This window comes from Chaetura pelagica, unplaced genomic scaffold, assembly GCF_000747805.2.
Source record: "Chaetura pelagica isolate M959 unplaced genomic scaffold, ChaPel_1.0 scaffold108, whole genome shotgun sequence".
Lineage (NCBI taxonomy): Eukaryota > Metazoa > Chordata > Aves > Apodiformes > Apodidae > Chaetura > Chaetura pelagica.
In genome coordinates this window covers 3,096,333-3,111,099 of record NW_009970718.1, presented here as the reverse complement: position 1 = coordinate 3,111,099, position 14,767 = coordinate 3,096,333, and the positions used below count along the sequence as shown (strand labels likewise).

General features: G+C 39.9%; 1 protein-coding gene across 1 annotated transcript in view; it reads left to right on the top strand.

Moving 5' to 3' along the window:
- Nucleotides 1–59: 59 nt before the first annotated feature.
- Nucleotides 60–14,767, top strand: part of TWF1 (twinfilin actin-binding protein 1) — a 31,103-nt gene continuing 16,395 nt past the window's right edge. The window contains exon 1 of the mRNA XM_010006299.1: nt 60–198. Coding sequence (XP_010004601.1) covers nt 60–198 — 139 coding nt within the window. The remainder of the gene's footprint in view (nt 199–14,767) is intronic.

Sequence of the window (14,767 nt, the reverse complement as noted above, 5' to 3'; positions counted from 1 at the left end):
CCCTCCCCCGGGGCCCGCCCGCAAGGACCTGAAACGTGTCTTTTCCCCCCTCCTGGAAAATGGTGGCCTGGGAGCCACGGGGGTTTATCCAGCCAGGGGACGTGAAGGAAAGCGGAGCATCGCTCCATCCCACCGGCCAGGCTGCAGCGTTAAGTAAATTAGCTGTAAGAAAATACACGGGGTCAAATGTGAAGGCGTGTAAAAGCACAGGGTTGGCGATAGCAGCCAGCTCACTTAGGAAGACTTAGGAAAACCCTCATGTTTGCGGGGGGGGCAGGTCTGTGCCCGTTTTGCCCACAGGGGAGGGGGCTGTCACGAGCCCAGGCCAGCAGGGAACACACAGTTCTGTCCTTGTGTCGGGCAGAATGTCACTGTGCATCCTGACGGAGCTGTTGACATTGCACTTCAGCCGAACCGTCAGCCACAGCCTTTTCATGTGGGATGTGGTCCCTAGTGCCAGTACGCAAGTACTGCTGACGTCCCAGGAAAACGTTTACAGGATGCTCTCAGCATTGCACTGTGGCTGGGTCTGAGGGAAATACGCACCAATTCTGCTCAGCGCTGAGACAGGTGAAACCAGCTTGAAGTTGCTAGACACAGCCTCAGTGTAGTGTTGTGAAAAGTCAGGTAACTCATTGGCACAAGCAACAGAAATGTGGAATCAAACCTAAACCAGGGATATACGTTTGGCTGCTTCAAATCAAGGTATGGAGGAATGTGTCCAGGGTCTGCTGAGGAATCTGTCTTTAGGAGAGTCATGAACTGCAAGATCAGCCACAACCAGAACAAGCACCAGATGAAGACTTGTTAATCCCTTCTGGACTAATGGCAATATGGTTTTATATATTTTTGTAAGTAAATATAACTGTATTGAAGTTATCAGGCATCGCCACATTATATTCCTCAGTGAAATAAATAACCTATAAATAACCTCAGGTTTAGGGAGAAAGATGCAGCAATCAATATTTAACAGTACCATGCCTCAAGCTATCTTTACAGTAAACAGAAATTTAAAATATTAAAACAAAAAATCATCATGCACAGGGTACAGAAATACCGTGTACAGCACTACCTGTTCATGCAACAGCTCTGTGTGCACTGCCACACTTTCAGAAATCAGTCTCCTTCTATTCAACAACTGGGAATCCACAGAGAAAAAGGCAGCACCCACCACAAAAGAGATCACACTCTTCACACACCTACACACTAAAAAAAAAATTTCTTCAGCTCAGATGGAAACCCATGCTACAACTCCAGGGTGTTCATGCACATTTTTTCAAATAGTAAATCAGTGAGCAAGTCTTTTAAGCCTCTAAGTCAATCAAATGAAAATCATCTACTTTTCTATTAAAGTAACCAAAAGCAGCAGTGCACCTTCTACCTCCACCAAATTTCATATTGCATTTGCTTTCTTAGAGAAAGCTAAGATTTTTCCAAAAATTGTAATATTTCACTCATATTTCACTCAAGCTGGACCACTCCTTTTTTTAATAAAGCAATCAAGATTTAGTTAATTAAATATGTATTTGAATAGCAACAATTAACAAATAATCTAAATAGACAAGACTAATCAGGCCCACTCACTAAAAAACAGGAACTGCCAGCAACAAAAGAATATAAACAGACTCTTATCTATACAATTGTCAGCAACTGAACAGGCCAGCAGTAAAACCAATAAGTTGAACCTAAAAAGCAGGTTGAATCAGGATAATGAGTCATCTTAAAATGCTAGTTTCGACACCTGTGAATAAAACTATTTTACCAGCACTCCTATGATACAATGCAGCTTATGTAAAGGCTATTCTTTTACACTAGGTTACCAGCAGAGAGCTGTGAGTATTGAACTAACCATTTGAAGCTTTGTAAAACCTGGTCTAGTGCCAGATGTCCTGGCTCATAGCAGGGAGATTGGAACTTGATGATCTTTGAGGTCCCTTCCAACCTTAACCATCCTGTGACTCTATGATTGTATGATTCTCTCCATATATTGTACTGCAGTATCAATTTCTGTAGTCATTTTACACTTACATATGAGGAACCAGCCTTCTGCACAATAATTTCTAACTGGAAAGTTCTCTCACAAGACTGGACTGTCTCAGACAACTGTCTGGTGCAGGAACATGTGCCAGGCTACAGTATGTTCCAAAATAATGATGCTGTACTATGAGACAGGTTTCTCTCCTTTCCTGTGCCAAAGCAAAAGTGCTAGTTTTGTCAGTGAGAAGGCTGCAGGTCCAAACTAAGAAGACATATGTCACCACTCAATTAAAAAAAAAACAAAATAAAAAGAAAGTGCAATTTGTTATAAAATCCTGTGTATCCAGAACTGAAAGATAATTCTGGAGATTGAAAAAAAATGCTACAGCTTTATGTGAGAAAGCTCTTTGCTACCCCATGCTATCTATACAGGCTATGGGCTCAGCTGCTTGATCCAAGAAACTGTGTGACTTAACACCCATGAAATTTCACAGAGTTGCATCATAGCTGAGGCTGGTAGCAACCTTGGAAGATCCTCTAGTCCAGTCTCCTGCTCTGAGCACGATCATGTCCAGTTGGGTTTTGAGTATCCCCAGGGCTGGAGGCTTCACAACCTGTCTGGACAACCTGTTTGAATCTCAGACCACCCTCACAGTGAGAAAGGTTGTGGTTTTTTTTTTCTTATGTTAAACACAACTCCCTGTATTTCAGTTTGTGTCTATTGCCTCTCATCTGGGTAACACTGAGAAGAGTCTGGCTTCATCTTCTTTCCCCCTGCTATCAGGCTTTTAGATACATCAATAAGATCCTCTCCCTTGAGCCTCCTCTTCTCAAGGTTAAACAGTCCCAGCTCTCTCAGCCTGTCCTCCCACTTCTTTAATCTGTGGTTGCACAAATGCCTCTTCCCTGGCTTGCTGCTTGGAAAAAGTACTTATTTCCCTCAACCCTCAAAACACCATTACTCAGGGATTTTGCTCCTAATGTGTTTTTCTTCCCTCTCACTGTTGAGGATTGATCCAGGCCAGCAGGTAAGCACCCACACAGCTGCAAACTCACTCCCCCTGCCTCCTTCCCCAGCAGGACAGGGGAAAGAATAGGAGAAAACTTTTGGCTAGAGATAAAGATGGCTTAATAAGTGAAGAAAAAAAAAAAAAACAACAACCAGAGAATTAATAAAATGTACTGAGGATTAAAGAAATAAAAAGTGATGCTAAGGCAATTACTCACCAAGGCCCACAAGCAGATTAATGCCCGGTTGGTCTCTGGCAGCCAGCTTTGAACCCAACCCCAACCTCACCCTTTTCCTCTACCCAGTTTTATTGTTGAGCATGATGTCATATGGCATGGAGTGTCCCTCTGGTCAGCTGGAGCCAGCTGCCTCAGCTGTGTCCCCTCCCAGCTTTTTTAACACCCCCAGCCTATTTGCTGGGATGGGAGTGTGGGCAGAGTGGGAAAGAGAGAGACAGCCTTGACCATGTGTGAGCACTGCTCAGCAGTTACCAAAACACTGGTGTGTTTTCAAAACTGCTTTAGCCACAAACCCAAAATACACAGCACAGTCTTGCTGCTATGAAGAAAGTTAACTTAATCCTGGGCCAGATCCAGTACACCTAAAAAAAGTATCCTTGGAACAAAAGATTTTCCCCATTGAAATGTGGCAGTCATGGTTGCAGCAACCTGTCTCAAACTATACCACATCAGATCTATTACCTGCATCTCCAACTTAGTGTCGAGAGAAGAGAAGAGAAGAGAAGAGAAGAGAAGAGAAGAGAAGAGAAGAGAAGAGAAGAGAAGAGAAGAGAAGAGAAGAGAAGAGAAGAGAAGAGAGGAGAAGAGCAGCACATTAAAACATGAAACAAATGGAGGAAAAAAAAATCAGAAGCTGACAACAGTATACAACTAAAGAGTTAAATAATTTAAGGACTTAGAAGAAAATAAAAGCAAAAATATTTCCAAGTAAGAATGTTAAGTTAATAAGAGAGAACAACACTGAAAATATTAGGACAGCTTTACTACTGCATGTAAAAAACAACTGTTTTAAAGGAATGTGGAATAGCAGAAATATTTCTATTGCATATTTGGAAAATATAAACAGTGCATTCACATTATGTAACAGTGAAATACTTTCCATTAAATCAATAAGATTAAAAGATAGTAAACAGCAGAAACTTCATTTAAATACCCCTTTTTAAATGGCAGGTCAAAGATTTGTTTAAAAAAATTGAAGATGTGATAGGCAGCAATGTTAACCATTACATTTGCTTCTTAACAACTTCTGAAATGCTGAGGAAATTTCATAGAACTAGAAGAAATTTGATATAAGGACAATCTTTAAAGGGTAAATATGATGACTTACTTAATTACAGGCTTTCCAGGCTAACAGCAAGCATGGGCAAATAGATGGGAAAGGCAGGTTCAAGTCTTAACTACTGAAAAAAGTGAAAGGGAGAAGTGGAATAACCAAATGGAAGGCTGCCATGGAGGCTGTGCAGCCTTGCACTGCCGCCCCCTCCACACACACAGACACGAGCTGACAGAACACATTCTTTGAAAACCTGTTCTGATGTCACTTTAGGAGATCAGGTATTTTTTGTCAGGTCAGTACTGATATATACCTGAACTCCTCAAAGTATTGATGTGACCAGAAACCTACCAACATTTCAATGAAATAAAATGAATGGTACAAAATCAACACAATCCACAAATTAGGTAATACGTGTCCAAGTAAGTATAAAGGGCCTTATTTCTGGTTCTATTTAACAATTCCTATTGATGAAACAAGAAAGAGATTGCAAATTACCTAAGATGAGGAAAACTAAAAATAATGGCAAAAGGACACATCTCTGATGCTAAATCTCTGGACTGTTTGACTTGTTGGATACAATCCAAAATATTTCAAACCAAAGGTAAATGTGAATAGGAACAAATTATATCTGATGTTTCTATAAAGCAGAAAAAAATATGAAAAAGAGCTTGAATATAGGTTTTAACAAATATAAATTATACTTTGGCTGAAAATGTTTGTGGAATATTGTAATTTCAGTGATTAATATGAACTTTTTGATCCCTGTCAAGCAAATTTTATTTTACCAAGGTGAAGTTAAGGGGTGGTTTCATCATTGTTGACTGGTCACATGACCAAAAAAAAAAAAAAAAAAAGCCAAATTTAATGCGTATATTTAATTTTGCAACACTGAAGGAACTTGGACAAAAAAAAACCCACCACTGTAGGAGAACTGTGGAGTCAGAACTTTGAGTGACCTTTTACACATAGTGAAACAGAACTTCAGTCCTGGAGTCAAATGGTAAAGGGCTCATCAAAGTTAAAGCAGAAGCTGTTCTGGAAGTTTTGAAGATGGTAATCAGATGATAAAAAAAACCCCTACACTTGAATGAAGTATTTACTTCTGTTCAGAAGCAAATGAAGTAGAGACTTCTGTTAAGTGTCATGCTATTCAAATAATCCTACTGGTTTCAACAGACAACCAGCCCACACCTAGCCTAGATAAAATCACTGAGGAAATGTCTAGTGAGGTAAAAGTACAGTAGTAATTAAATACCTTTTAAGTGCATCTGCTGGCCATATGGATGCTTTCAACTAATAGAACAAACAGATGTGATTTCTGTACTAGAAAAAGAAAGGAATAATCTGCTTTCAGTTACACTGATAGTTCCATATGTCAAATGAGAGAAAATACAAATTAAGAAAAAGTGGAATCTGAGTTCAGTTTACTGCAATGATAAAAGACTTCAGAAAGGTAAGATTAAAGCTGGAAGGCAGAAATTTGGACAAATAGTAAGTGGTAACAGAAGGTCTATAGGAAAATATACTCTAATGTTGCTGAACTCTAGCAAGAAAAATACAGTGTCACATGCTTTGCTTAGTATGAGCTTTGTATTATTTTTACATAGGAGCTCTCAGATTATTATCTGGCAGGAAAAAGGAAAATAATGTAAACTCTGTTGGTTTCTTCAATATTAAAGAAAAAATTCTGAAAAAGAATAAGGGTAATTTTTTGACCTAATGAAAAAACATAAGACTAAAAAAATGTCTTGTGTTTCCAAGTATTGCATATCATGATGTTCTTCTGAAGTGCAAGGAACAACTGTACTTCATATAACTACAGTATAAGAATGCATTGACTCTGTAAAAGGAAGTCTGAAGGCTTTACTGTGTCATCACATAAACTCCCTGTGTCTTGATTCCATTTCTATTAGAACAAAAACAGGTGTAGCATGACCTAACAATTTTGCATCTTGACAAAAGTACTGCTTGTAAACTCAAGCACAGTGTGGTAACTCAAACAATTGCATTACTTTATTTTCAAATCTCTGCACATCTGAAATTGGAGCATGTTATCTAATATAACTAAAAGGAGTCTGAGAGCTGATCAGGCACAGTCACATACAACTGACTGGATCAGGGGAGCAGAAACACAGCCAGAGCAGGGAGTACTATGAGGCACTGGCTGCTGCACTCGTGTGGTGTCTCGATAGAGGCTGCAGCAAACCAGGCACTGCACTAACGTAACCCATGAGCAGATCTGTCTCTGCCCGAGCAGAGACATACAGGTGTCTTGTGCAAAGCATGGCTTGTCCAGGCAGCAGATCAAACTCCAGGAATACAAGTGAGCTACACTTGCTGACAACATCAATGTGTCTGTCCAAATGGTAGCGCTTGGTGAATCAGAACCATAATCTCACTGCAGACAACCAAATGTACCAATATTAAACATGAGAAAGCTAATCATAGTCTGCAGATAATTAATAAGAGACTCATACGTACACTAAGCCTAGAGAGTGGGTTGTTGTTTGTGGGGTTTTTTGCTGTTAGATTTTTAGTTTTGGGCAAACGATGAGAAAAGCAAGCTTTGTGACCTTTCTTTAAAGCTTCTCATCATATATAGGGATATGCAGTATCTATTATACAAATAGACATTTTTCAATGGCCAAAAATAGCCAGTGACAAATGCCTGTTATTTTTAGCTCACACTAATGCACTGTGAAAAAGCATAGTTACAAAAAATAATATTACAATGATAAGTGTAATAATTTATTTAGCAGCTGAAAATCCATTGAAAATGGGCAGGCACTTTGAACAAGAGCCTGAGAGAACAAGTAAGAACATACAGTGTGGTCAAAATGTCTTTTGTTTGTTGATTGAATTGCCTTTCATCTATAAGTGCCCTGTAGAATCTTCTGGAAATAAAATGAAGTACTGGAAACCTTCAGCTAATGCTGAGATACAGCATTCATCTGGGTTTGTGTGTGCCTGTGAGGGTCTTATTCTGCTGGAAACTAAGTGCAAGGAGCTGAGCATTAACAGAGCAGAGTTAAATGCTAGCAGGGAAGAATGCACTTCAGGTTTCACTGCAAGTCTTTCTCCTACCCTTACTCCACACATCTGCCTATTTAAACATTAAGCACTGCAGAGTAAGGATCTATGGTATAATTTTATCCTGGCACACCTCAGAATGCTTTCTGCAAACATTTATTAGTAAAATCCCTAACGGGCCTCATGGAGCCCTTTTGGTATAAAACTTCCCGTGTTTTCTTGCTACTATTTTAAAATACAAATTTATGGGTAGAAACTGGATGTTACTTACAAGTCACTCAGGAGAAAGGCCTGTCTGACTGAATTCCTCTCCTGCAAGTGGAACCCCATGAATAAGAGGAATCCTTTGTCTCAGGTGCTCCCATTCTTTCAATCCAGCTTCAGCATCTCTCAGAAGATCTTACCTGTCCTCATAATGCCTACATCAAAAAGTGGATTATCTAACAGCAGTTTGAATATTTTCTTTATTTCTTTAGAAATTTGGATAAGACCATAAAACAGCAATGAGAAGCACACAAGGAGCTCCTACAGGGAATCTCAGGTTAGACATAATATATTCACAACCATACATGCCATGGAGAAATAGGTAGGAATCTGTGATCTCAGGAAGAATAGGCAAAATATCAAAGAAAATATAAGACTCAAGACTGATTTTTTCAAATATTAATACTCCTAGGCTACAAGGTAAATGTTCTTAGCAAGGCACAGAGGCTCAGCAGAACTCTAAGAGAGGAAGTGACTTAGGACTTTATGTCTTCAACGCAGAGATCAAACAATGAACTTGGCCAGGACTGCTTTTTCTTCATCTGGCAAAGTTAGTTTGTACTAACTGCACCTCACCAAGAGAGGAACCGCCATCACTGCAGTGATGGAAAATGAGATAAACAGTTGCAAATAATCATAATTGTGCTGGTGTGTTTCAGCTGATAGTATTTCACAATGACTCAATGTACTAATCTAAAATAAATATCTAAAATAAATATTTTTAAAAGTGGAAATACGTATGGAAAGAATGTTGCCCCGCATCTCTCTTCTGAGTTCACCAGGAAAACGACTGGATCCACACTTGTTCTGCAATAGTGTATCATCTTAGGCCATCTGCCACTAAAAGCAGTTCACATTCTCCTTGCTAGTGAAGTCCTGTCTGTACCAAAGTCAGTAAGAGAATTCTTACTGATTTCAGGAGGGTCATGATATCTTTTATACAATGTTAGGAAAAACAAAAGTATAATATCCAAATTTTGTAATTTGTATTTTAACCTAATAGTTGTATTTGTCTTGCTAGAATTTTTAAATGTTTGTAATGATGGGAATATTTAAGTGAGTAATTCTTCAAGAAAATAACTGCTGTCCAGAGTACTCAAAACTACCTGCAAACTTTGACTACTGCTCTGTGTTCAGACATGACTACTGGCCAGACAAGCCACCCACTTGCAGGAGGTAATTACATGTCTTGGCAAATGAAGTCTACTCTACATCTAGACAGCACTGTGTTTGGTGGCTCTCTGCCAGGACTCACTAGCTTTCTAAAAGGGGTCCTTCTTCAGTCACCATGTGCTGGGCTGTCAGTATGATCATCCAAATGGAACTGAAACAGTCCCAAGCACATTTTCTTTCTCATCAAGAAATGACTAGTAAACCCAGTCAAGTGGAAGGTACAGTGGTCCTAATTGACATGAAAATGTGAAAGGGGAGACTGCACAAAGACATCAAACACACCCGGTTTCTTCAAAAATAAATTGGTATTAGAACAATTTTTCTAGACTGAGATCCAGGGAAAGGTTTTACATTAACACAAACAGCAGCTCATGTTTACTTGGGAGATTTATCAAATACAAGATGTTAACTTTTAATATATGTTATTAAAAGACAAGTAGAGCTATTTCCTGGTGGCAAGACTTCATTCCTATTGAATGAAGATAACAATATGGCTTCAGTTACTGCTTTGTTATCATCTTCAATCTGGACTACAGCAATGTAATACGCCTTGCTACAAATAATTAGTACATCTCTTTAGCTACTCACTGTATTTGAGCAGGTCATGCCTTGCTTCTGTTTTCAGTACAGTATTCTCCTAGAAACCAGTCAAATTTAAAATCCTGGTTTTTACCGTCAGGCATATGGTCTGGGAAGAAGGCTCCCATGCCCTAACTGTCTATGCTTAAGAAGGAAATTGTGACTTTGAAATCTATTGCAAAGGCCTAAGAGAGCTGTCCAGGTCTTTATAAAGTGTTTTGTTGGGGTTTTTTTTTTGCTTTCTTTGACCTAAGAATCACTTTTGAGGATCACTGAGAATTATTCTTAAAAATCTCTTGTGAACTCTATGCACAAGGAAACATATTTGAACTTGTCATCAGTAACTGACTGAGCAAACATATGTTTTAAAGAATTACTTTTTTTTTTTTTTTCTCTCTGGAAAGAAAAAGCAAAATCGAGAGCCCAAGAGATTTCACTTGTACTGTTTAATGCACTTCAGAAATGCATTCAAATAATACACCATGAAGGCAAAATAGAACATCTAAAAAGCGCAGCTGAAGGGGTGACTCGGTTGCAAATATTTTTCTATAATGATTTTGCAGTGGTATTTACATGGTAGTTATTCACTACTATTAGAGTCAGTATATGAAAGAACAAACCACATTTGAGAAATTTCATCATTTAAAAATCACAGAGAGCATGAAACAAGTTGACCATCGTATGGCCCATTATGCTGTGCATAGAGAATGTAGGCATGCCATGGCTAGTATCTACCAGATACTAGATGCCAGTTTACCAGATTCTAATGAGGGCTAGAAACAGACACAGATATCAACAAAACATATTCAGAATACACTCTTTGATAACATCTGGACACACCTAACAGAAAAGACCAGAAATATGTAAGAAATACAGGAATTCCCTCCAATGGTGTTTTGTTCAGTTTACTTCACAGGGCATTTGCTTCTTATTATCAAAGCATACCAAAACAGTTGCCTACAACTTTTAGGATAGCAAAACCTATTTCTGCAAATCTGTTTTTGTCTATTGCAGTGGGTAGGAAAAACCCAGTACTCAGACTTGGCTATCTACTATATTGTAATTCAGCTTAAAATAGTTGTCTATCTAACACGTTCCTGGCCACCCACAGGCAACACCTACTGCATCAGCTCTTGAAGCAGCCAGAAAGAAAAGCCCCTGAAATTATGAATATTAAGAGACAGGAGTTAGAAGGTTTATATGTCCCCTTATGAGAAATGAACAGAAATCCCTCAGAGCATAAAGAAATTAAGAGATAAATTCATACTGCTCTAAAGACTATGAGAGCTGTCCACACTGCAATAAACAAACACATTTGTTATAATGGCAAAGAAGTGATGAGCTCTTCTAATACTTCTTAATAGCAGACTATCCATAGGCTCTAGCCATCACAAAGAAATACCTTTTTATTTGGCCTGAACAGTGTGTTGGTTGATTAGAGCTACATATACTCAGATTTACAAACAAGTAACACTAGCATGTTCAGAAATTAAAGTCCATATTGCTAGAAACACTTTTCACAAGTATCCTCAAAGTTATAAGCAAATCTGACTATAGGATTGGTGCAATTTTTGGTTTCTTATTTAGCTACCTATAGGTGGATGAGAATAGAAATCACTGGAAGCAGAGTCAAAGAAATGGAGTTTCCACATATTACTGAAGGAAACAGTTGTCCTGGTTTCAGCCAGGATGAAGCCAATTTTCCTTTTACTGATTTTTTTTTTTTCTTTCAGTAAGCTTTCTTTTAACTAGTCACAGAGCCTACCGACTAAAGCTGATAAGAGAGGAATGTTTTTGTAACTGCTGGGTCTTCATGGTCGCACCTCTACTCTGCCAGCTCAGACACTACAGGGAGATCTATGACCCCCCTGTAGGAGGCTGAATTAGACAGACAGCAAAATTGGCCAAAGATATTTCATTCCATATATCTACGTAAGCTCAGAGGAAGGTCAGAGATCACAGAAGACAACTTCCTTCCTGCTTCTTCTTCCCTTCTCTTCTGTCCATGGCCAGTGTCCAGGGAGGACTCCATCCAGCCATCACCATCGACCCCTAGGCTCAAGCTCTCCTGACCCTCATCACTCTCTACTCTTCTCCAGAAGCAGCTCTGGGATTTTTTGGGACTGTTCACAGCTCAGGGGAGATGCTGTGGGAGTTGCTGAGGCTGGGGGGAGGCGAGAGGCTTTGGCACATATCTGAACATATTTGTATATAATGGTATATATTTTATTTTATTATTAGTGTTTAATTAAAGCTGTGTAGTTTAGTTTTCAATCCAGCCAAGTCTCTCTCTTTTTCTCTCTCTCCTTCCCTACCTGGGTGGGAGCGGGAGGGGATCAAGAGCATTGCTGTCAGACCTGAGTCAAACGGTGACAACAGCTGATATTCACTCCTAGTCTATATGGAAGAAAGCTCATCTTGCTGATGGACTAACTCTTTAATGCTATAATTATCTTATAAAATGTGGTTATTTTTGTGAAACATGATGAAGGGGAGAAAGAAGTTTTAAGCTGAAGTTTTCAAGAATGTCAGGATAGAGATTTACAGGCAATGGAGATGCACTGCAAGTAAATGAAGTTGTAGTATTGCTCAGTAAAAAGGTTTTCACATTTCAGCTGTTGGAAATGTGTTTAGTGTGTGAGGTATCACCTCAAGATAGGTATGGACTGCAGTAATAAAAACTGTATAAAAAAACAACAACTTTCATTTCCACTGTCAGGTGGACAATTCCAGTAAAACCTGGAAGAGGCCTTCCTGGCAACATCACAACAGAAGAAAATATTTGCACACCACTGCAGAACTATGAACACAATTAACTGAGCATTCTATAGAGATTATTACCATAGTGTTTAATAATCTAGCATAATGAACACAACATTGTTAAATCAATGAATAAATTTAATGTATAGGGAGAGACAATAAAAGACATTGAAAATGAAAACAAGATTCCAAAGTCACACAGAAAATGCTGTACCCAAGCCTGTTAACAATATTTTCTTTTTTAAAAGGCTATTTAACTATTTATTTCAAATAAATCTTTGATTAGATTCAAACCCCAATGTATACTGGAAAAAAGTACAGGGAAGAAACTACAGCTAATGAAAAGAAAGAAGTGACTTAATGCATGTGCTAACAAATAAACCTCCCTATTCTTATCCCAACACTTATGATTTTGATAGGAGTTTAATAATAAAAACATTTTATTAAGACTCTGAAGCATACTAAAGTTCAGAAGTTTAGGTATCTCTGATAGACATAAAATCCTTATTTGTGCTTGTTTCTGTGCAACATCTCTTTTATCAAACATCAAGCACTGTAATATAGGAAAATATTTGTCTTATTGATATTTAAAAAAAAAAATTTAGACTTTCAGTTTGTCTATTTTTTTTATTAACTTTTTTTTGCCAAAAAGGTGCTATCAAAAGCTAACCTGATCCAGCCTTGTTTCATATGAAGCAGAGTACTTTCTGTACTTCAGAGCCCTCTGACAGATTGTTTGGAGTTGACGTGATGTGATCTCAGATAGCCAAGGTGATCTCAATATGGTGGGAGACACTACAGTCTTATACCATTCTGATGCTTCCATCCTAAGCATGGGTTTCCATTGAAAGCACAGGTCCAAACCCCATGAATCCTCCTTGCCCCATTGTCACAGAATCACAGAACTATTGAGGCTGGAGAAGACCTCTGAGATCATCAAGTCTACCCAATAGTGTTCTGAGGACACATGACTAACTGAATCAAGAACCTTCCTTTTCCGTGGTAAATTTTCAGGCAAATCCCTCATTTTCAAATACTAACACCAAAACCGCAAAGGAACCAAGAAAACAGAACTAGTGGCACACTTAGGCTCAAATATTTTGAAGTAATTGTGTTAGCACTACGTCTTTGGCTGCCACTCTGGCTGGATGTCTCGTACTCCTTTCCTCTTGGAAAAGCTCTTCTCCAAGACTTGCTTTATCTTTTATAACCTCTGTCCTCCTGGAGGTTTATAATAGAGGAATTACAGCTGGCTTCTGGGAGCCTCGAAAGTACCTCCTGTATCTCATTTCTTGGTTTCACATTAAGTCTTTTCCCTGTCTCTTTCATCCTCCTTGCTAGAAGAAAGACAAGCTGCAGATTCACTGTCTCCCCAGGCTGCTGCAGTCCTCACAGTTACTCCCAGTTCACCAGCTGTTTACGTGCCTCCATAGTGACTTTGCATTTGCCAGAGTACAGCTTACATACTATAGTTATGGTGCTATTTCACATTTCCCAAACAGGACGCTAAATCCCTCACCCAGTGTCTTTAAATGGGGAATCTGACAAAGCTCAGGCACCCACATTTATCAAGAAAGCTGACTTCAGAAATTCCTGAGCTGCAGTGCTCTAGAGACTGGGACGGTGAGCCAAGGAAGAATTACCCTACACTTGCCTTTTTCTTCTATTCTCACCTGTGCCATTGGGCTAGAAATTTGGTATGTGCCATTACAGCACTTCTTGTTCTCAGGTTGTACAGTGACCCATAATCCCCTGCTAACTCCCAGGAATCCAAAGGAATCATCAGCATCAGGGCATTACATGTAGATGCAACAGGGCTGTGGGCACTTCAACTCCCTGCATGTTTCACCAGTGGAGTCCAATCCAGACCACAAAACAAACTAAAAACACTGGCTACAGCGCATGACACAGAAGCCATTTTTAAATAAGAGGTAGCTGCCCTCTCTTTGTCTTTCGAAGACAGTGCTTCCCAGCCTCTGGGCAGAGCTGCCCAGGAAAGACAACTAGCAGAAGCAAACCTACCTTTCAGAGCGTGTTTAAACTCACAACGCAGGACTCCACTGGGAACTTTTAAAGAAAAAGTTTAGGGAAAGTGTATCAACGCCAGCTGTGTCATAGTCTTTGGCTGCGTGGATAGGCCACTCCCTGAGCAGCAGGAACACTCCTGTGCCTGGATCCATGCCTGGCTGACACAGGTGGGCATTTCCACCGCCAGACCCGCGCTGACACCAGAGAGATCTTCACTTCCATGCAGCGCCCCACGCAGCAAATGATGCAAAACTATCAGAGAAAGACTGTCTTACCAGAGGCGACAGCTTGAGCTGAAGGAGCCGTGGTTCTGGGCTCTGCCCCCTGACCTCTGGGCTTTTTATCTGGCGACTGTTTAATGCGAAAATCACAGTACGCACAGCCAGCCTGGTGTCCCACCCTGTGGCTCCTTCCCCGCTGTCCCCAACAGGAGCGGGGGGGGCTCCACAACAGACTGCGAGAGACCACATGAATCCACCTCAGTTGTTTGTCAGAACATCGTCCAACCAGCAGCCCTGTGGGCCGCTTGTTCCGTTCTGCCAGCGCGGGTGACAGCAGGCGCCGGGCTGGCTACAGGCCCTCCCCGCTGCACGGGCGCTTTGGGACGGCAGGTGAACGGCCAGAACGGGGCAGCACGGGGCTGCACCGCCT